This window comes from Dermacentor silvarum, chromosome 2, assembly GCF_013339745.2.
Source record: "Dermacentor silvarum isolate Dsil-2018 chromosome 2, BIME_Dsil_1.4, whole genome shotgun sequence".
Lineage (NCBI taxonomy): Eukaryota > Metazoa > Arthropoda > Arachnida > Ixodida > Ixodidae > Dermacentor > Dermacentor silvarum.
In genome coordinates this window covers 209,601,498-209,622,060 of record NC_051155.1, presented here as the reverse complement: position 1 = coordinate 209,622,060, position 20,563 = coordinate 209,601,498, and the positions used below count along the sequence as shown (strand labels likewise).

Below are 20,563 nucleotides of genomic sequence, written 5' to 3'. Positions count from 1 at the left end.
CCGAGAGCCAACAGCGACGTTCTCGTGGATAGATCATATGGGTGACAACATGTGAACCAATGGGTTGATGGGTGAAATGGTAAATTTGGGGCTTTGGCTATAATGACCTTTCAGAATAACAAACAATTTACCACGGTCCCCTGAAGTTCATTATATTGAGATTTCACTGTAGACATCCTGGTACAGCAGAGCTTGCCAACACAATAGGAAAAAAAAAAAAGTGATCTACGCTTCTCGTAGCCAAGCCTTCCTTTTCTTTTCATCAGCATGTATTCAATGCGTAAATACAATACTCCATCAGTGAACATGACTGCTGTCAAGTCACAATGTTCTCTAGAACTCATGGTGAAGGAAATACAACTTGCAATATATCCATACTGTCAGATAAACAAGACTTATAAGATGTCTAATAGACCTCTAACACAGACTCACTGCTATGTGGCCTGCCACTGGTTGCGGCAATGGGCCTTCAACACAGCCACAACATAAAAAATGCTTCACTACTTCATACCCTCAGTTCTAAGCGATATGCACCTTTTTTTCCCCCCATTAATTCTTCAGAATCACTGCCTAGCTGGCCTTACAACATCCAAAAAGTGGTACGGCTAAACTGTAGCTATATTTTACAAATCGGTATATCTGAGTACCATAAAAATGACACTACCCTACCATTGATAAATGTGTTTGCTATGGGCCACTAGCCATAATAAAACAAGTGCAGATCATAATAGCATTTAATGCACCTTCAATGCAAAGACCTTTTGTGCCTGCTATGTAGATCAGTTGCTTTGGCTGTGCACCCCCTCATGTTCACAGTGAGGGGGTGTGCACCCCCTCATGTTCCATTACACATAATTCAGTGCAAACTAGATAATGCAAATACAGTAGACTTCCGTTAATTTGACTCTGGTTAAATCAATTCTGACCAAAGTTCCTGGCCGGAGACCATGCATTTCGATGGGGCCAAACCTTCATTGCTTCGATCCTAAAATTAGCCTTCGTCGAATAATTTGAACTTGACCAGTCAGAACACACGTACCTGGCCCCTATAATGACTCCAATAGTGACCGCTTTATTGGCGGTATATGTCTCGATGGAGCTTAGAGGACAGCGAGTGCGTTGAACACACGTCATCGCCTGTCAAAAACCCCTATTTGCAGCTTGCTCAACGAAGATTTTCAAGCAATAACCGCGACTCACAATGTCTGATTACGGTATTTACCCAATTCTAATGCAAGCTCCCCCCCTCCCAGGAAGGGAAGCTCATTAATGCCTGCTTTTTAACTAAATTAAAGCCTGCACTAAAGCTTCATTAAAGCCTGCTTTTTAACGCTCTTTAGCACAGATATCCCAAAAGGAAAAAGTGCCCATGCATAGCCAACACATAAGAAATACTCGTAATGTACTTGAAATAACCAAGGTTCTCCTGAAAGAAGCCCTTCAAAATTAATCGGGACAAATAGTGGGGCAATTATGCAATGTTTATATAAAATGCTACCGAGTCAGGATTGAAATGAACATACCTTTACATTTCCCATGCTCAACAACATTTACTAGAACAGTATGATCCAGTGTTTGGCATAAAGCAGTCCGAATTGGGCATATTTACAAACAAGCTATATATAGTGAGTGCACATCTTACTGTGAAGCAACTGCACATTAGACGGGAAAAATTAGATTTTTTCTATTTCGTGCTAATATTTTAATTGACACTGGTGGTGCCTCTTTTTACGATCCAAATGGGCCACTAACCTCATTGAACAGCTGCAAGTCCAGGTCACCAGTGGCCTCAATGACTTGCGGTGCAGCATTGGCAGTGTAGTGCATCGCGGGCATGTCCTTCTTCCCCTTTGGCTTTGCGCCCTCCACGCCACCTTCATGCTGCGGAAACATGCAACAATTTATTGACACCGCCTGCTGCCGAGCCTAAGAGCTGACATTAACACACACACCTGCACCCCTGACGTTCCATTATCGAAAGCCCATTCCTGTACATGTGGCACAAAACAAACACACAGAATGAGACACGCACAGGTGCCACACCAACACCCTGCTGATAGTGGCTCTTGTATGTGTCTCATTCTCTGTATGCTGTCTGCTTCCTGCCATTGAAAAGAATGAACAGTAAACTGCACCACCTTGCCCAGCAACAAGTTCTTTTGACCCATTCCTGTATTACACGGGCCAAGTGTTAAAGATGACTGTTAGGTGTAATGTAGGCCAATGCTCATTAGCAGCTTTCCAAAGAGACAACTAGGGAAAATAAGTTAAGCTGGTGAGGTTTACTACATTTATGTAGCACAGAACAGGTCAAAATGCAGCTGCAAATCGAACCCGCAACCTTGTGCTCAGCAGCGCAACGCCATGTCAGCAGGTATGATTACGCAGAAATCTCAAGAATGAAGTGCTAGCGAGAAGGCTCAGCAGACTGACCTTCTTTTTCTTCTTTTTGTCCTTGTCCTTGTCTTTCCCATCCTTGACTTTGTCCTTATCCTTTTCCTTCTTTTTTCTCTTTGCTTTAGGACCTCCACCGTCGGCACTGAGCTTGGCGTCAAGTGCGGTCGCACTTGGGCTGATGGCGAGACCCTTGGCCACACCATCAATGATTGCTGATGCGTTGTTCTGGTGAGTCTCATCTTCTGTCTTTACTTTGAATTTACGTGATTTGGAAGACTGAAATGAGAAAACAGCAAAAAATTAGCTATAGAGAAAAACGCAAGCACAGGAATTTGTCGTTATAGTAATCACCTCCACACATCTACTGCTGGTACTGTGCAATGGGAAATGATGCCACTGCTTTTCTTAAAGCAGGACTATACAGTAATGACCAAACATAGAGGGAACAATTAATTAGTACCGTATTTATTCAATTATAAGGCAAGGGTGCAGTTGGGGGACCCAACGAAAAAAAAAAAAGTTATGCACACTAACATAAGGTGATATAGAGTAGCCGAAGGGTTATTCCGACTTGGCAAGGATTGCCCGAAATACTGAATTACTAACAGAGCCAAAACACAAGATGGCGATCCTTAAAAGAGGGAAAAGCGGCTTCAACACACAAAATGTGCATTATATGCAAATTTTGATTTCATATGTAGCTCCATGGCGGCACGAATCTTGCCTAATAGCGTGGCTTCACGGCATGCTGGCGCACGCTGCTGTAAGGCCACACTATGAGGCGAAATTCGTGCTGCCTTGAAGCCACACTTAAGGGCAAAATTCGCGTATAAGGCGAGCAGCGACTTCAAGGCTAAGAATTCTGGAAAAAAACCTTGCCTAACAAATACAGTATTCAATTACTGGTTAAGGCTGAGGGAGCTTAAGAAAAGTCCACAGAATTAACTTGTTGACAGGTTAATCGAAATAAATGTTTTGCTTAATTGTTACCACACCTATTCAAATTGATTGCCAGAGATTGATGACTTCAATTGCCAATTTCAGCACGTTGAAAATGTTTTTTCAAATATTTACTATCCAGTTGGTAGCCCAGAAAAAGAGGCTTTTTTGTTTGCCTTTTTCTTTTTAGTACTTACAACATTTTTTTTTTTTTTTGAGATTTATCAGCCTTACGTTGATATTTTTTCAAGTGGCCACAAAAATGTTGGTGTTGCAATTTTTTTTAAACAACTTCCAATGCCCAGCATTACAATTGAACCCACTTATAACAATTATCAAGTGCCAAGAAAATCCCACTGTTATAACCAGGTTACATGAAAAAAAGCAGAGGGAACAAGCGTTCAGACATTTTATTGAGACGGAAAGAATCAAGAGTCGAACCGAACCCACTTGTAACATTACCAGTTTTAACAATACTCAAGTGTAACAATGAGCAGCTGCCCTACCCTGAACTTTTGTGTGTGTTCCGTGTTAAAATAAACCGCTTACTACAATATCCGCATGGCGCATTATTGGTTAGAATAATTAAATTCATAAAATTAAAGAGGAACGTCCAATCTAAGAAAATAAAAAAGAATGCGAGCCACTTTGCCACATCCACCTTTGTGCCCCTCACCCTGCACAGTAAGCCTTCGTCTCCCCTTTTCTGTCTCCCTTCCACTCCTCCAACGTCGGCAAGAAGGCAGGAGAGAACAAGAAAGGGGTTCGCGAGGTCACCAATGCAATGTAACGAAAGCATGCCATGCGGGGTGTGCAGCACAGAAAGAGGTGTGGCTTTTTTTTTTATCATAACAAAGTCAGTCAAGGATGCTATAAGCAAAACAACTGATGCAGAGACAAGGAACATGCTTCAAGGTGTATGTGAACTTTCAAAATTAATTTCATTTTTGCTCACCAAGAAATTGTAGATAGCAAACTCATATCACCTATTCACACACTGGTTAAACTATGCCATGTTAAACTCCAATTTGACCATTTTAAAAACACATGACACTCCGCCCATTAAAAAAAATATTTCTCAGTATAAACATAACATGAATATGTAGAATAAGGCACTTAGAACATGAACGCTAATGGTCACATGAGAAGTCCTGGCCTTATTAAATTGCCAATTTCACAGCAATCATGCAATCACATTGACATAAGACTCGATGGAGTTGTCACTGACCAAAATCTAGCCACGCATAGTCAATGTCAAAGGGAAGGAATATGTGAAAACTCTAGTCAACACGACAGTATGCAAGCCAATTATGACTGTTCAAGTTTTGGCCATGCCAAACCACAGGACAGGGGGCTACTGAAATATGGCAGCAGTGTTGGTAAAAAACTTGGAGGACGCTTAAGCTTCGCCTTATGACGCGATAGCATTCAAAGATCCCCGACTGCTTCTCACGCTCCCCGGCAACTGCAGCTTATGTAACCGTAATGTTTACCGAGAAACGCTTGCAACGAACACTATGCACGAATGCAAGCTTTCTGGTAGAAATGCGGCCTCTTGCGTGGGCAGATCCTGGAAGTACTGTCAAACTTCGATATAATGAACCTCGATTTAACGAAATTCAAGATGTAACAAACTATTTTTATTTCCCCATCTTAGTTCTACTGAATTAACGAAACCTCGATATAACGAAATTCTCGACATAACAAAGTTTTTCGCTGCAAGTACAAGTTTGTTATATCAAGGTTTAACTGTAGTGCACAGCCGCGCCAAAAAAAAAAAAAAACATAATTTCCTGGTTTCTGTTGTTGTTTCACACCTTTTAATATTTCAGACTGAGAAGACTTAACATAAAAGGCATGCGCTGTCAGGGTTTTGTTTCATGAGATTTGTTTGTGGGCTGTCATTCTCCAAATTCCGAGGAATAACTGTCAAGACTGCAGGTCCGAAACGGCATCAATTGAAGCACCACAGCTGCCATGTTGATTATCTCACAGCCTTGAACCAGCACTACAGGTATGAGCAACTTTAGTGATATAATGGTGCGGCAATATAGCCCGCATATACCACATGTCATATAGCAAGGCGTGGCACAAATACATATACCTAAATATATACGCAACTTTTTGCTCACGGACGCCGACACTGGATTTTCCGCACCAAGGTGCACTTAACGCCGTCGCATTAAAAGGTTCAAGACATACAACGAACTGCTGTAGTCAAGTAGCAAAATACCCTGATGATCTGCTTTTTACTCGCGTTCTAGGCGTTGCACAGCACATCAGTATTGCAAGACAATACAGTGCCTGCTTGCAAGTAGACTCTCTCACAATGAGATTTGGCAACAAATAATGGAACAACTTCATGGCAAGTTACAAGAGAATTGCTTCCTATGAGTAAGGTTGGACTAATGAATGTTAACAGTACACAGCAATGAAAACAACTGTGCCTTATGTTATCTGTGTAATATATATACAAAACCTCGTTAATATCTACAGTCAACATCCAATTTTCGGACTCCCTAGGGACTGCGAAAGCTTCTAAAAAAAATAGGGATGTCCAAAAAAAAATACGAATGCATGCCTTAAACTGTCCACAAGAGCTCAAATTGCCACAGCCACGTCTGAAATAGGTTTAAAAGCCTGCCAGATAAATTATTAGGTGTCTCGGTGCTCGTACGATGACAAGAGATGGCTGGTGCACGCATGCATGATTAAGGAACACATCTTATGTCCCGTGACAGCAGCCCCTTTGCACTCTTGATATACTTCACCGCAGTACATTGTGTATGCTTGACCGCGCAACGCCGCTGTGTTGTGGCGAAGCTGACTTTTGGGAACCGGCGTTACGCAACGTATTAGGTCCTTGCCGTGCATTCCACCCTACAATGCCGTTGGCGAGGATGAAGAAGGCGGAGTTGGCACCAGTGCCGACAGTGGCGAATCCCTTAAATGAAGAACACAGCACCGAACAGCAGGAAGCTTGATAGCCAACATCAAAGCAGCTAGCCTGACAACAGTGCAAAACTACTATGGCTGCCAGCGGATCGGCGTGCGGGAGCACTGGTTCGAGGCTGCAAGATCAACAAAATGGCAGCTGTGGTGCTTCAATTAATGCCGTTTCGGGCCTGCAGTCACGGCAAAAAGTCTGAAAAATCGGACAGCGAAAGGTTTCATCATCCAAGATTTCAGACGCCCTCATACATTGGCTCATGGGGTATAATGGCGGTGCCGCAAAGGTGTCTGAATTATCAGGCATGTCCGAAAAATAGGTCGAGGTCATTGACTTAATCACTCACGTAAGAGTGGCAAACGACAGGGCAATAATCATAAACCCCTGCCGCAATTCAGGCACTACTGAACTCACCATAGCAGTGTCACTGTCATTGCTGTCATCATTGTCCACGATAGCTTTGCTGAGATGCATCTTTTCAGGACGGGCTTTTCGGTTTCGCTTTGGCTTTTCCTGTTGTAGAATGCACATTTATGTGAAACAGCATATTTTGATGCTAATAAATGAACATGCCGTGAGCACTGAGCAGCTTCAATTCAACAGCTACGATGTGTGCCCTAAACCAATTAAGTATAAACTAGTAAGCAAGAGTACGCTGATTAGCTAAGCAATGTGAGCAGTCATGCAAGTAATCTATGTGTCCCCAAGTAAACAAGTTGAACAGGTAGAATTGCACTATCTGCAACAGCCACTCTATTTGGAAATTCTGTACAGATTAAAAAGACACCTGACAGAGAGATGCATGGGAGACATGAAAACCCCGTGCAGCAGAGAAAAAGATAATCGAGCATCGAAACTGTGTGCTGACAAAGCTGACGTGCCCTCGAAGCGAAACATGGAGGATAGTAATGTTGCTGTCTAGCCATGCTGGTGTGCCATCAGAGCAGAAAATGTACTATGTAACAGACACTTGCAGCAAAACGCTTCACTTCATATCAAGAGTGGTCAGCAGATTCAAAATAAACTTGCGAGTCAGAACAGTGTGTGTTCCCAATTTCTAGTCAAAGGTATTAACAGCACCAACTTAGACGAGGACAATAATGGGAAAGACACAGGACAGGTGTGTCCTGTGACCTAGGAACCAATGCTATATAAACCATCCAAGTCCAACAACACATATTGGGCTTCTTCGATTTTCGGAGTTCTGGCAGCCCGCTGGCAGCCAGAAAGACGGCAGCCAGCTAGTTCCGGTTCTGATAGGAAGTCACGTGAGCTGGGATCCCAAGACAACCCGAAGTTGCCCGAAGTTTGCAAAATCGAACACCCGAACAGCTGGCCGCGGGATAAACGTAAGCATGCTACCAGCATGGCAACGGCCGCCGCGGGCGCCGCGCGCTTGGCGTAGTCGGCCCATTTCTGCGTTGCCAGCTTGAAAATATATACTTGCATTCGGGAATATGATCACTTTTGCAAGATTTCGCGCGACTCGGCAAAGGACGCACACTGGCACCTCACTTTGCACAGCGCAACAAACGGCGTGCGACGCATCCGATGCCAAGACGCGAAATCACACGTAAGTGATGGCGAAAGTGATCGCTCGAGGATGCCTGGTCGCGGCGATCACGTCGGCCACCGGCGACATTTGAAATCATTTGACAAAACACGAAAAAGCAGGATATCGGGTACGTCTTGTACGCATAATATTTCGTGCCGACATGCTTGAATTCGATTTCAGAATGTTTGTTTTGGCTGGAGCAGCGGATGGCGCATGGAAATGCACACCGCTTGTGACCAGCAAAAAGCTTCACACTAAAATAGTATTGGTCAATCATGAGAACATTAATAAAGGTAATGTACGTGTGGCCATTACTCATCTCAACCAGTGCATTCTTTTAACATCAACGGCCTATATATATATAGTTAGAACGCATCGGTTTCGAGCTACCACCCAAGCATACAACGGAGAGACGGAGCAAACACGGGCTAGCTGCGACGCCTTCACTAGCTGCAGAAAAGAGATATCACCGCATATATGCGGGCGATGTGAAAAGGGATACCACCAGAGAAAGATGAACCAAAAAGGCACTGCAATGCGTGGGAATGAGCGTCTACAACTTTGCGGACAACTTGTACGGAACACGATGAAGATATCATGCAAGCATGATCGAGAGTGCAGCGTGCTGTTCACGACCGGGAAGAAGCATTCATAGGAGACACGCACGCACAAAAAAAGCTTCAAATGATTTGCCGCTGCACTGCCTCGCAAGGCGGAACAGGTGCGTTAGAGCCCTAGTAAGGTAACGCTAGAAGTAATGCAATCAGCGATCCATGCACGGCGCCGATGTCAAGAATTGCGCCGACGAGTACGCGAGCGCTCACTGAGACCAAGTTCAAAACCACGTCAGCCAAGGCGGAGCGCGCTGGACGCGGGCGGGCAAGCACCCACGTTGCAATCCGTCAAATTCTCACAAAGATGGTGGCGAGCGCTCATCGCCACTTTTTGTAGTCTGCTAGCCAGAGAACTTCCAGAGAGCTGCCAGACCAAAATCGTCCTGGCTGGTTTTGGCAGCCCGCAGATAGCCAGAAGAGTGCCAGCCCGAGTAAAACGAACGCACGGCGGAAGTGCGTCACGCGGTGGGCGGAGCAACCCGATAAAAACGAAGGTGCTCTGGCTGGCTCTGGCAGCCCGCAGGTAGCCAGAAGTGAAAAATCGAAGAAGCCCATTATGGATTTCTTGATTTGTTTCTCCATGCAATGCACTACAATAACTTCTATGAAAAAGGAGATTGCAAACAGAAGAGCAACATACCTTTCCCTCTTTCAGTGCCATCTGTCGAGCGTGCACCCTGCGCAACAGCTTGAGAAGATAGTCGGCACGGCTCTGCAAGTGTTTACTCTGAGGCTTCAGCTCCTCACCATCTGGCAGAATCTTCGTAGTGAGACCCAAGTTGGGATCCATCTTAATAGACTCCCAGCTGCCCATGCCATGCTCATAGATGCCTCTGCAAGGACAGTAAGGCCAACACAGTCATTGGGGGTTCTAGCCTGCTTCATTAAACTAATTCATCTGACACCAAAAATATTGGCTATTACAATACCAAAGCTCTGAATCCTGAGAAACATACAACATGCTTTCACTAGTCAAGTCTACTTTTGTCCATGTTTGGGTGTTAAATTTCGGTACTCCAAAAGCCAGCAATCAAGCTTTGCTACAAGCTTTATTTTATTTTAATTTATCCCTCACATGCCTTGCAGCAAACACTCCTGAGAAGGGGGGAGGAATTGCTTTTGGCCCAGTTATTGCTGTTTAGCACCTATGACATTATCATTACCGATGAACAGCACTCGGAAAAGGCAGCCCTTCGCCCAGCACATACAGTATCGTGTCTAGATTAAACTATTGAAGTGATAGTTATGCACAGCATACTAAATTGCCGCAGCTAAGAGGCAAAAATCAAAATACTATATTTACTCTGACACACCTTTGATGGCAATGCGCATCCATTTTTCACAGCCAGAAATGGAAAATGCAATGCCCTCAATTGCAATGCGCACCCTGAATTTAACACTTCGAAAAATGCAATACAGTCGAATCCACTTATAACAATACCGGTTTTAACAATATATCGGTAATAACAATGAGAAGCTGCTGCACCATCAACTTTTGTATGTTTTCTATGGTGAAATAACACGCTTGCTACAATGCCCCCATGCTGCATTATCGGTTATACCGAAGTCTGGCTACAGGGCGTCCGTGCCGACAGGGAATGTAATGCGAACTCCTTGGAAAAAATTTTAATATAATCGTGCCGATGCACACGCTGTTTTCCATCCTTCGCATCGCCAGCCTCGCGCGCCTCTCTCCCATTGCCCTTCCACCCCTCTGAACACGAATGGGATGCGCCCATAGCTTTACGCGGCGCTGCCAACAGAAACATGAATCGACTGCGCCAACTGCACTGGGCTGGCGAAGTTTCCCTTTGGTGCGAGCGCGTTTTCACACCGTGCCGTGAGCTTTAGGCTGCAGCATGTGAACATTTGACAGTATGCAAGCAATCATTGTGGTGTGGACACTATCAGAGCTGCTCAAAAATAATTTTGTTATAACTAGGGACTTCGACACTATACGGCGAGTTGTGATGTGCCATTGCAACGATTCAATAATTTTTTTTTTATTTATTTCTCAAGTGGCGTCGCACTGTATGTTTATCATTCTTCTCAGCAAGGAATTTCCCGCTGGTTTTTTTACTTAATCCAGTACATTCATTGTTTGGTGCTAACACAAACATGAGCATATGCCTTGCCTTTTTTTTAATGCGCTTCTTACCGTGCCCTTTCCATTCTGGTGAACTTGCCAGTACCTAGCATCCACAAGTCCATAGACCAAATCTTCATGACATTAACCGAGCAGCGCACGCGGGCGAGCTTCTCAGTGCGCGCTTTCTGCTACTCACCGGACATAGCAGCCTCAACGCCATAGCAGAAATCTTCCTCACAGAAGTGCTTGCTACACACACAAGTTGTAGCCAATGGCTGCTTGCCGGTTCTAAGTTTCGCAATCCAAGCTACATGCAACTTCTTGGCCTGCGTGTACGTGTGAAGGTTGAGACCGGGCTCCGCTGCGTACGGCACTGCGGTGCCGAGCAATAGCCTACAATGTCGGACGCCTTCAAAGGCAGCCATTGTCTATTGTAGAGCTTAATGAGAACCGTAGCGCAGGTGGGACTAAACTTTCGTTTTCAGCTCGCTTCTACGGTTCCGAAGCAGACGACGTGGCCGCTGTGTCCACGTGATCCCTCATACGTCACGCTCACGGTGGCGCCAGCTTTTCCAGCGGTGGAGTTCGCCCCCAGAGCCAATACGGCATTAGCGCCCACCGAAACAAAGCGACGAAGTTCGCATTGCCATAGTCATCACTGAAAATTGTACTGGAATGACAGCAACGCCGGAACGCTTCGTGCCTATTTGTGCCAGTAAAGCCTCTATTCTTGCGTTTACCGCCGCGCATAGCACCGCGCTGGCCGCCTGCCTTCATGACTGTGTAGTCACCATCCATGATCGCGTCAATAGCGGCCGCGATTTCGTCCGCAGCGATTGTGGCAAATGGTAGTTTTGTTTTGACTCCGGGCATTGGCTGCGCGCCTTCATGATTGCGTAGTCGCCGTCCATGATCACATCGACAGCGGCCGCAGTTGCGGCAAACAATAGTTTCGTTTTTACTCAGTGCAAAGCTGGCGAGGATAAAGAGCAACGTCTACATTGCGATGGATGGCGTCCTGGCGACACGGGCGAAAAAATACCGTATTTACTCGAATCTAGGCCGACTCCGATTCTAAGCCGACCCCCCAAAAGTTCGAAGTCCGAAAAAAAAAAAAACTTACCTCGAATGTAGGCCGAACGAAAAAGCGAGGACAGCAATCGCAAAATGAAACAGCATTTATTAAATTTGAACATGCCGAACTCATTCTGTCACCATCGCTGCTAGCCTCGTCGCTATCTTCCTTACTGCTGACATCTTCAAACAGTGCGCTATATTCAGTACCATCCAGCGCATTAGAGATGCTGCATTTTTGGAAGGAGCGCACGTTGCGGCGCACGCAAAAACCATCTCCCGTGGCCCCCTCCAACGACAGACCGATGCCGAAGTTCCGCCCGGTTTGAACGTTTGAGGATGCCTCTACGGCTAGCACAACTACCGTATTTACTCGATTCTCACGCTTCCTCGATTGTAACGCGCGCCCGTTTTCCGTGAGGAAAAATTTGGTAAAATAGATTTCCTCCCGATGCACTGATGCTGCGATGAATAAAAAAAGTCGCAGTTTCGCCCGAAAGGCGATGCATCGAATGCGGTAGCAAATTAGTAGACCTGCTATTAACAAGCACGGTGTCACGCGCGCTCAAGCAAACATGAACACACCTCGCTCGCTGACCGCGGAAACGAACTGTCAAAACGCTGGAGATGAAGCGCGCCTTCGTGCTAGCATGCCTCTCGCTTCAACGCGGCGCAAACACGGCGCGCGGCGGACTTTACCAGTCGCAGATTGCTTTCAAGATAGGGCCAAGCCTGATCGTATCGCCGGAGTGGATCGTCGCAGATTACGTCCTGCTTCGGTCCACTGAAACCGTTCCGCATTGCTTTGCTGGCGAAAATCCTCTCCTGTTTGCGCCAGTCCCGCTCGCAAGTTTCGGATTCTCCGAACGCCCGTGATGCGGCCCGATTTCCGTCCGTCTCCGCACAGATGATCACTTTCCTTTTAAATGCGGCATCGTGATGAACTCGGTACTTCATGCTGATAGAGCAGACGCTGAGAACGTGAAGACAGACGGTAGACTATTGCCTAAGCACGTGTACTGCAGCACACGGAGGAAGCTTCCGCATGCTACGGTAGCTAGGCACGACGCGCGTGCGAGGCGGCCATTTTGAAATGCCGACGCAGATTTAGGGTAGTGTTGAAAGTGCGCGTTAGATTCGAATAAATACAGTATTCGTTTAGAAAGCGGCACTATAGTGGCATCGCCTATTTGGTGCCATTACGATAACGCCACACCGCGCGCCGATGCTGCACCATACCAATACTACCGATACGACGCAGGTCAAAATGGCGACGTCGCTCGTGTACTTCAGCTGGCTACTGGCGCGGCTAGTAGCGGCTGCGATACTGACTTTTCTAGATGGCGCTAACTATGCACCATATTTATCGGTTTCAGTTAAAAACTGGCGCGTTTTTTAAAATCCTCGAATCTAAGCCGACCCTAGAGTTTCGTATGTGATTATTTGAAAAAAACTATCGGCCTAGATTCGAATAAATACGGTACTAATCGGGTTGTGCACGCGGTAGTGAAAAGCGTGTCTCAGATGGAAGACGTGCACCACGGCCGCGCTGTGAAAGAAGTCACGAGGCCTTCGCGCAACTGCGAGCGCTAATCAGTCACAAGAAGAGAATTGCAGCTTCCGCATTGCCTTTGTGCAAAATAGAAACAGGATTCTGCCGATACATTCAGTAAATAAAAGCGTGTTGATGTAGAAAGCATTTGTTTAATGTTTCCGTGCTAACAAGGTTTTACTATAGCAGTGCCATTCTTGAACGCCGACAGCCGCGACTTGTCACACGCGATCAGAGAGCGCAGGAAGCAGAGTTAAACAGTTATACGAGTCAACACAATCAGCAGCCGGGTGGAGGAAGTTGACTGGAGAGGGGCATTGGCCTACCCGCCATTATAGTTTTCTCACAACAGCTCTGCCATCCCCCTATATTCATTTTTTTTTTTCATGCAACCCGGTTATCACAGTTATCAGTTATAACAATGAAATTTTCGTGGCACTTGAATATTGTTGTAAGTGGGTTGACTGTACTCTTAAATGTTACCACACCAGATATTCATAATAAGCAGGAGAAACATTGATTTCAGTTTTCAGAGACCAGTTTTCATTACTCCCGAGTTTACCAGAGGTGCAATTCGAACAGCTATAGATGGTGTCTAATGAAGACAAATTTCCTCAATTTAGCAGCAGCATTTGGCATTAGCAGTATGGCAATGCATGGCCTTTGAAATTGGAAGGTGGGATTAGAGATAGGGAAGTGTGAGATTGTACACCACACATTACAGTTACAGTGGATGATTTTTCGAAAGCATAACAAACCTGAGCAGAGCAGAATCTTCAGCCACAGACCAAGGAGTGTCGAAGTGGGCATCTTTGGTTGGCAAGTCTAATGTCCAGTGCCTTCGCTCTTCCGCACTGACAGGCAGCACAGCGTCCAGTACACTGAGCTCTTGATAGCTGGCCAGCACCGACTTGGCATTCACCGACACACCAGACAGCTTGAAGGTTGTGCGCTGATGTCTCCGCCGCCCTGGTGCACCTCCATTGTTGGCATCTGGAGTGTCAGTGTTTGCAGCAGATGACTGGTTCTCTTTCATGGCCTGCTCACAGCCAGTGTGCAACATAGTTGCCAACCGTTTAAGGTCAGCCAGCGGCTTCTCTTGCAACTCAGCATCCAGAGCAACTGCATCGAGTCTGAAACGAGAGTGACAGTAGCACTTTGTTAAACAGGAATACCTGATAATCAAGTAGCAGTTACTCACTGCAACTGCAACAATACCAGTGAAACCGGTAAGGCCGCAAGAAGAATCAAGGAACACTGAAAGAATGTCTTCAAGAACAAGAAAGTGTCAAAGGCCCTTGCTGAGTATGTCGATATTCACGGTCACCACATCAACTGGGATAACGGCGTTATCACAGCCAAGAACCCGATGACCTGGCTTTTGCTGGAACCTTTACTGATCCAAATGACAGATGACACTATCAACAGAACAGATGAGAACCTACCTCCTATCTACTCCCGCTCACTACATCATATCTTGGCATAAGAAGGGACAAACTACTCATCTGCCTTAGTGTGACAAAGGAGCCTGTGCGGGCTCTGAAATGTTTTTTCATATTTACTTGGTCACCGACCCCAACTTCATTATCATGTTACCTGACCAGATGAATTTTCGTTAAATCCTTGACTATAGGAATACCTGATATAAGGTGTGTCCCTCGGCAGAATGTGCTAGTGCTCATGCTTGCAAGAAGCCTCAAGCGAATACAGGTGAGGGTACAAATTGACCAGCACTAGTCACGTTGAATATGTGATGCAACAAAGCAGCTAGCTGCGGTCAGTTTTGCAGCAAATTATAAAATTATGGACACACAAATCAGAGTTATTAGCACAGATTGTGTAGCAAGTTATGAATAAGGACAGAAAGAAACAAATTATACACACATGGCATACACTAGTGTGGGAGATTTACTTACATTAATTTAGAATTTAAAATATAAAAAACCAATAAGGCCATTAGATTAGCTTTTCTATGCCACATCCTTACAAGCGCAAGAAAGTATAGAAGACAAAACAATGAAGAGATCAACAGCACAAGAAAAGATGCCGACATTAAAGCTTGATTGTAGCCAACCTCAACAAGGCACTGGCTGATTGGCTGCAGATCACTGCCTCTGTCCCTTAGTGTGATAGCACAAGCAGCCTTGCACAGAGAATTCAGCCGGAGTGATAGTGGCAGCATTTATGCCAAGGTTCTGTGACCATTTATGAATAAATAGCCTCAGCTGCAACTGAACATGGGCCCTAGAGTTTCTTGAACTTGTACCTCACAGATTGTGCCTACATGCACATGGTAAATTCCTACATCTACATGCACGGAGAGGATGCATTACCTTGCAATGTAGCACGTAGTGCACATGTAACACAATTACATTTTTAGCATCCAGTAACCCGAAAACCTGACAGCAATGGCAATTTGATTAATGGGGCACAGCAGCAGTGGTGAAAGATTGCATGCAAAAGCAGAAACAGATATTTCCTGCAGAAACTCAGCTGCAGCTTGTGGCAATGACACCCAAATTTCTAGGGGACATTCTAGGGGGAAGAAGAGAGAAAGAAGAAAGGTGCAGGGAACACTAACCTTTTGGCTGGGGTAGGAAATTTGCGGTAGCTCTTGATAAAACGGCGAATCTCAGCATCCGTGAAGCCTTTGACCGTGTCGCGTGGAATAAGTCGTGGGCGGCCACGCTTCCGTGGGCGAGACTCGTCATCTGATCCGTTTGAGCCAGCACCAGAGCCCCTGTCTCTCCTCCGAGATCGACCGTCATCACTGTCAGAGTTTGCAGCCTGGGACAAGACATACCATGACCAATTTCACCCACTGAACAAAAGCTTCTCAGAGCACAAGGGCAACAAGGACTGCTAAAGAGCCACCAATGATGGGTACTCCAACAACACTACTGAACACGGAAACAGTTGACAAGGGTAAAAAGAAATACATGACAGGCAGACTTCTCGCTGTTTCGTTATCTTGCATAAGCAGTAGTGCAGTTCTTGTTGTCAGTCAATGCACCAACTCTGTCAAAGAACCCAGGCCACAGCATCCATGGCAATAACTGCTACGCAGCTGCCAAGCGGCACTATTGGCATACCGCAGCAGAAATGGTTCACAATGACAGCTTTGCGTTGCTGGGCATAAAACACAAAGCCTACTGTGTGGCCCAGGGTTGGCACTGGTTATGCATGCAGGGGCCAGACGAAGTTTTTATCAGACAGCATGCGGGATTTTGCTGGCTGCACTGGTTGGAAAGTTAGCAGCAAGCACTCGTATGCTTCATGGCACTCGTATGCTTCATGCTTCACTAGTTGCGCGTTAACACGCATACACAAGTCATTGTGCCCTACATCCTCCAGAACAGACACACAACAAGGCACTGCCATTTCAGTTTTCAAAAAAAGTAGGGATGGGCGAATAGTGAATTTGAGGTTTGAAGCAAATTCGAAGCAAATAGTGATTTGGTGTAATAATTTCGAATCAAATAGTTCGAATAGTATGGATCACATATTACAGTAAAACCTAGTTAATTCTAATTTCACGGGACCGAAAAAAAATGTCTAAATTACCGAATGCCGAATTATCAGGGTATCCAGAAAACAATAAGCGAATGCTTACTACATCAGCACGATTTTATTAGTGTAATGGATGAGCAAATCCTTTTGCTCTTTTGCACAAAAGCAGTGCGGAAGCTGCAATTCTCGTCACCTCGTAACTGATTAGCGATTGGCTCTCGCAGCAGCGATCGAGGCATCGCAACTGCCTTTGCAGCACGGCCGCGACGCGCGCCATCATTTGTGACACGCTTTGCACTACCGCGCGCACATCCCGATTATTTTTTCGCCAGTAAGCTGACATATAGTAATGCAAGAACATATAGCCTTCGAGATTTCCAGTTGATGTATGGCAGCCATGACGTGAAGCATAGCCTCCGAGATGTGTACAGGTCATCTGTGGCTTCTGGCTGCCTATACAGGAGCGCTAAATAATTTGAAAATATTGAATACCTGAATTCGAATCGAAGTGAATAACGAATATACAATTATTCGATTGAATATTCGACAATACCGAATATTCGCCCATCCCTAAAAAAAGGACTACTGCGATAGCTCGCTTTCCTGTGCTATGCATGATGATAGTGTGTGGGTGAAGAGATAAGTATAGCAATGCCAATGCAAAAACCACATGCAACAGAGAGCCCACATACCAAAGTGAGCAGAAGCATTACTAAGTATCACTGACAAACACTGGGGCAACATTCTCGATATGGGGACTTGTTTGAATACTTTCGGTGTTGTGTTATGCAATGTCCAGCTTGACACCTGACAGGTGCGAGGGACATCCCAACCTGTAAGTTCACTCGGTCAACTACACACTGTGAAAGCAGCTCCAACAAGAGATATGCCACTGTTTCAACCAGGTCCACTTCAGCTGGCTTAGTCAATCAACATGAGTTACAAGTCCAAGAATTACTGTTCAGATACAGCCCCCCAGTGATGGAAGGCAAAGCTGTTCGGCTCGAAGCCAAATGAGTACCTGATGAATGGACTTGCGACTTCGTGGAGGCAGGTAAAGCTCAAGTTCCTCCCTCTGCCGCTCCTCCTCCTCAACACGCTTGCGGTCAGCCTCAGGGATGATGTCATCCCAGTCTTTGCTTTGAGACGACTCGTCCTCGGCAAGGCCCTTTGCGGACACAGCTCCCACTTCTTCTTCCTCGGTGAAATTGAAACTAGCAACCTGCAGGCACAAAAATGCAAGCAAACAACTCTTTCAAACATCACAAGTTAAATACACACACAAACCTCAGTGCTTTTTTTTTTTTCTACCCACTTTCACAGAACCGAAATTAAAGTTAATGAAATTATGGAGTTTTATGTGCCAAAACCACGATTTTATTACGAGGCACGCTGTGATGGTGGGCTCCGGAATAATTTGGACCTGGGATTCTTTAACGTGCACCTGAATTTAAGTACACGGGTGTTTTTGCATTTCGCACATACATGACATGTTGATAATACCATTAAGCATCCGATATTAACATCTAACAAAACAAGAACGTTCCGGGTAACTACACTCAGGTCAACAAGCAAGGAGGTGTTGTGATCCTCTGATTATCTAACTCCTGCAAATATAGAAAAAGTTTCTCAGCAACCTTGTCTATAGCCTGGACCTGGAGTGCCAAATGGCCCTAATACACCAGGTCAGGCGGACAGCGGAGGCCAGCAGTGCCCTGACCATTTCCCCTGGACTACCTCAAGCTAGCAATAAATGTTTTTACTAGTACTACTTCTCAGCAACCTAGCACTAGAACCTTAGTAGCCAATGTAACTTATACAGTGGGCTCTCGTTAAACGGAACCTCAAGGGACTACGGAAATAAGTTTTGTTTATCAGGAGTCCTATTTACCGAGAAATCAAGGGCACACAAGATGCTCTTTAGAAAGGGGCAGATAATAGGTGTAGCAGATCTGATTACAAAGCTTCTTACAAAATTTCTACTTCCATGCAGCTGCTGACTAGAGCTAGCAGCACAAAACAAAATTACAAAAGAAAAAGAAGAAAGCAAAGAGTTATTTAGTAAAGAAATGTGTCATTTTAATGAAGCAACCACTCTTGAAGTGATCAATAACTTATATCCTTTTCTCTAGTGTGAATGCATTGTGCAGACGTTTCTGTGCCACCATCGGAAACACTAAGCAAATTGAACAGTTCAAAGACATTGCCAACACAAGGAAACTACAGCAAGTCACTACCACAGTTGAGCCACACAAACCATGGTATAGTGACTAAGCATGGCACCAGCCAGCAAAAGCCAGCGAAAGCTGCCTAGGGCAACAACAGAGAGAACTGCCGATAAAACTAAAAAAGAAAGGCAAAAACACTGATGTCTATCATGACACTACTGGCAGTGGCTACTCAGTTTCATATTCGATAATAAGTTTAGTTACGTTTACCCGGAGTTGTGAAAAATGTGTATTCCAGTTCAACTACTTTTTTTTTCTCACTGCCTTAATGCAAAACCAACCAACCATAAGGCTGTTGTTCCGTTTAAGCGTTAATTCCTATAAGCAATTTCCGTTTATTGAGATTTTACTGTAACATGAAATGGACCTACTATGTTTATGCCTCCCATAAGCAGCATAAGCACAAGAAGTTCACTATTCAAAAATAAACTGCATGAAAGGGACAGAACAGTTCACTCACCTTGAACGAACCTAGGAGTTCATCCCCAACAGTAGACGGCTGCTCTTCTCTTGTCTCGGCTCGTTGAAGGATCTCGTCAATGTCAACCTAAATTGGAACACAAAATGTAAACACGTGTGTCCCTTTATGCTTTTAAACATGCTGCAGTAAATACAACGAAGTCGTTAAGTAATGGCTACCACACCTGAGGCTCCTCATCTCCTTCCTCAGTCTCTTTGAAGAGCTCTTCAGCACCAAACTTCAATATGGCTGCCAATTCTTCTTTGTTGAACGGAGTTGTGTTACTAAAAAGTAAAAAGATATTTCAGTACACAGCTCAATGTTGGCATCTGCTTCGTAAATAGTTGCCCACTGTCCTCAAAACTTGTACCATCACATTAACAGGCCTGTTAATGTTAACACACCTGTTAACAAGCACACTCACCTAGATGGTGCATTGCTCTTGGAAAGCACCGTTCGGCCAGTGGTGTCCATTCGCTGAATGACCAGATGGTCCAAAACCATTTTCCGCTTTGCACGCTCTATGATGTCTTCCTCCACACTGTTCTTGGTCACGAGACGGTAGATGTTCACCTGATAAACAATGTTCACAATACAGAATCAACCTCACAGAGGGTCGCAATAGTAACCTGTTGGATAATTAAGGGACATGGCTCCCGAGGGGGAAAGAAAAAGAAAAAATCAGTTTGGTTATTGACTCTAAACATATGATATTTTCAGGAGGTATTCAATCTTGTATGCTGATAAAAATATGCAATTATAGTTTACTTCTATGTCAATAAAAAATAAGTTAATTCTTTTTGTTATAAATTTGGGTAGTGACTTGTAAAAATGTACAGCACCAAGAGAGTCAAAATTAAGCAGGTATGTTCCTGAATGCTCAGAGTGTGCATGTTTTCAATTTCATGTTTGTACTATTTGTATTTTACCTGAAGTTATGAAATTATAAAGTTGCAACTTAACAAATGTGAATTTTTGTAGGCGATTTCAAAATGTTGCAGTGTCCCCTAACACTATATCATAGTTTTTGTGCACTCTCCAAACTCTAGCATTCAGGAGAAAAAATAAAAAATAAATAAGGAATTGCCTGAGTAGAGGGACACAGTGCTGCTCCCAAACTTTAAAAATTGTGAGACTTGCAAAAATTATTTGAGAAAAGTGCAAGAACATGCATTTCAAGCTGCAAAATCAGCTT

At 44.7% G+C, this 20,563-nt stretch overlaps 1 protein-coding gene across 1 annotated transcript in view; it reads right to left on the bottom strand.

The window, feature by feature from the left end:
- The window catches only part of LOC119442518 (chromodomain-helicase-DNA-binding protein 1-like), a 71,071-nt gene that overhangs the window by 17,016 nt on the left and 33,492 nt on the right, over positions 1–20,563 (bottom strand). Inside the window, exons 18-27 of the mRNA XM_037707425.2 lie at positions 19,793–19,941; positions 19,553–19,652; positions 19,369–19,455; positions 17,702–17,902; positions 15,752–15,957; positions 13,929–14,303; positions 9,096–9,288; positions 6,701–6,799; positions 2,434–2,673; positions 1,753–1,881 (exon numbers count right to left, since the gene is read on the bottom strand). Of these exons, the coding sequence (XP_037563353.1) occupies positions 1,753–1,881; positions 2,434–2,673; positions 6,701–6,799; positions 9,096–9,288; positions 13,929–14,303; positions 15,752–15,957; positions 17,702–17,902; positions 19,369–19,455; positions 19,553–19,652; positions 19,793–19,941 (1,779 nt within the window). The remainder of the gene's footprint in view (positions 1–1,752; positions 1,882–2,433; positions 2,674–6,700; positions 6,800–9,095; positions 9,289–13,928; positions 14,304–15,751; positions 15,958–17,701; positions 17,903–19,368; positions 19,456–19,552; positions 19,653–19,792; positions 19,942–20,563) is intronic.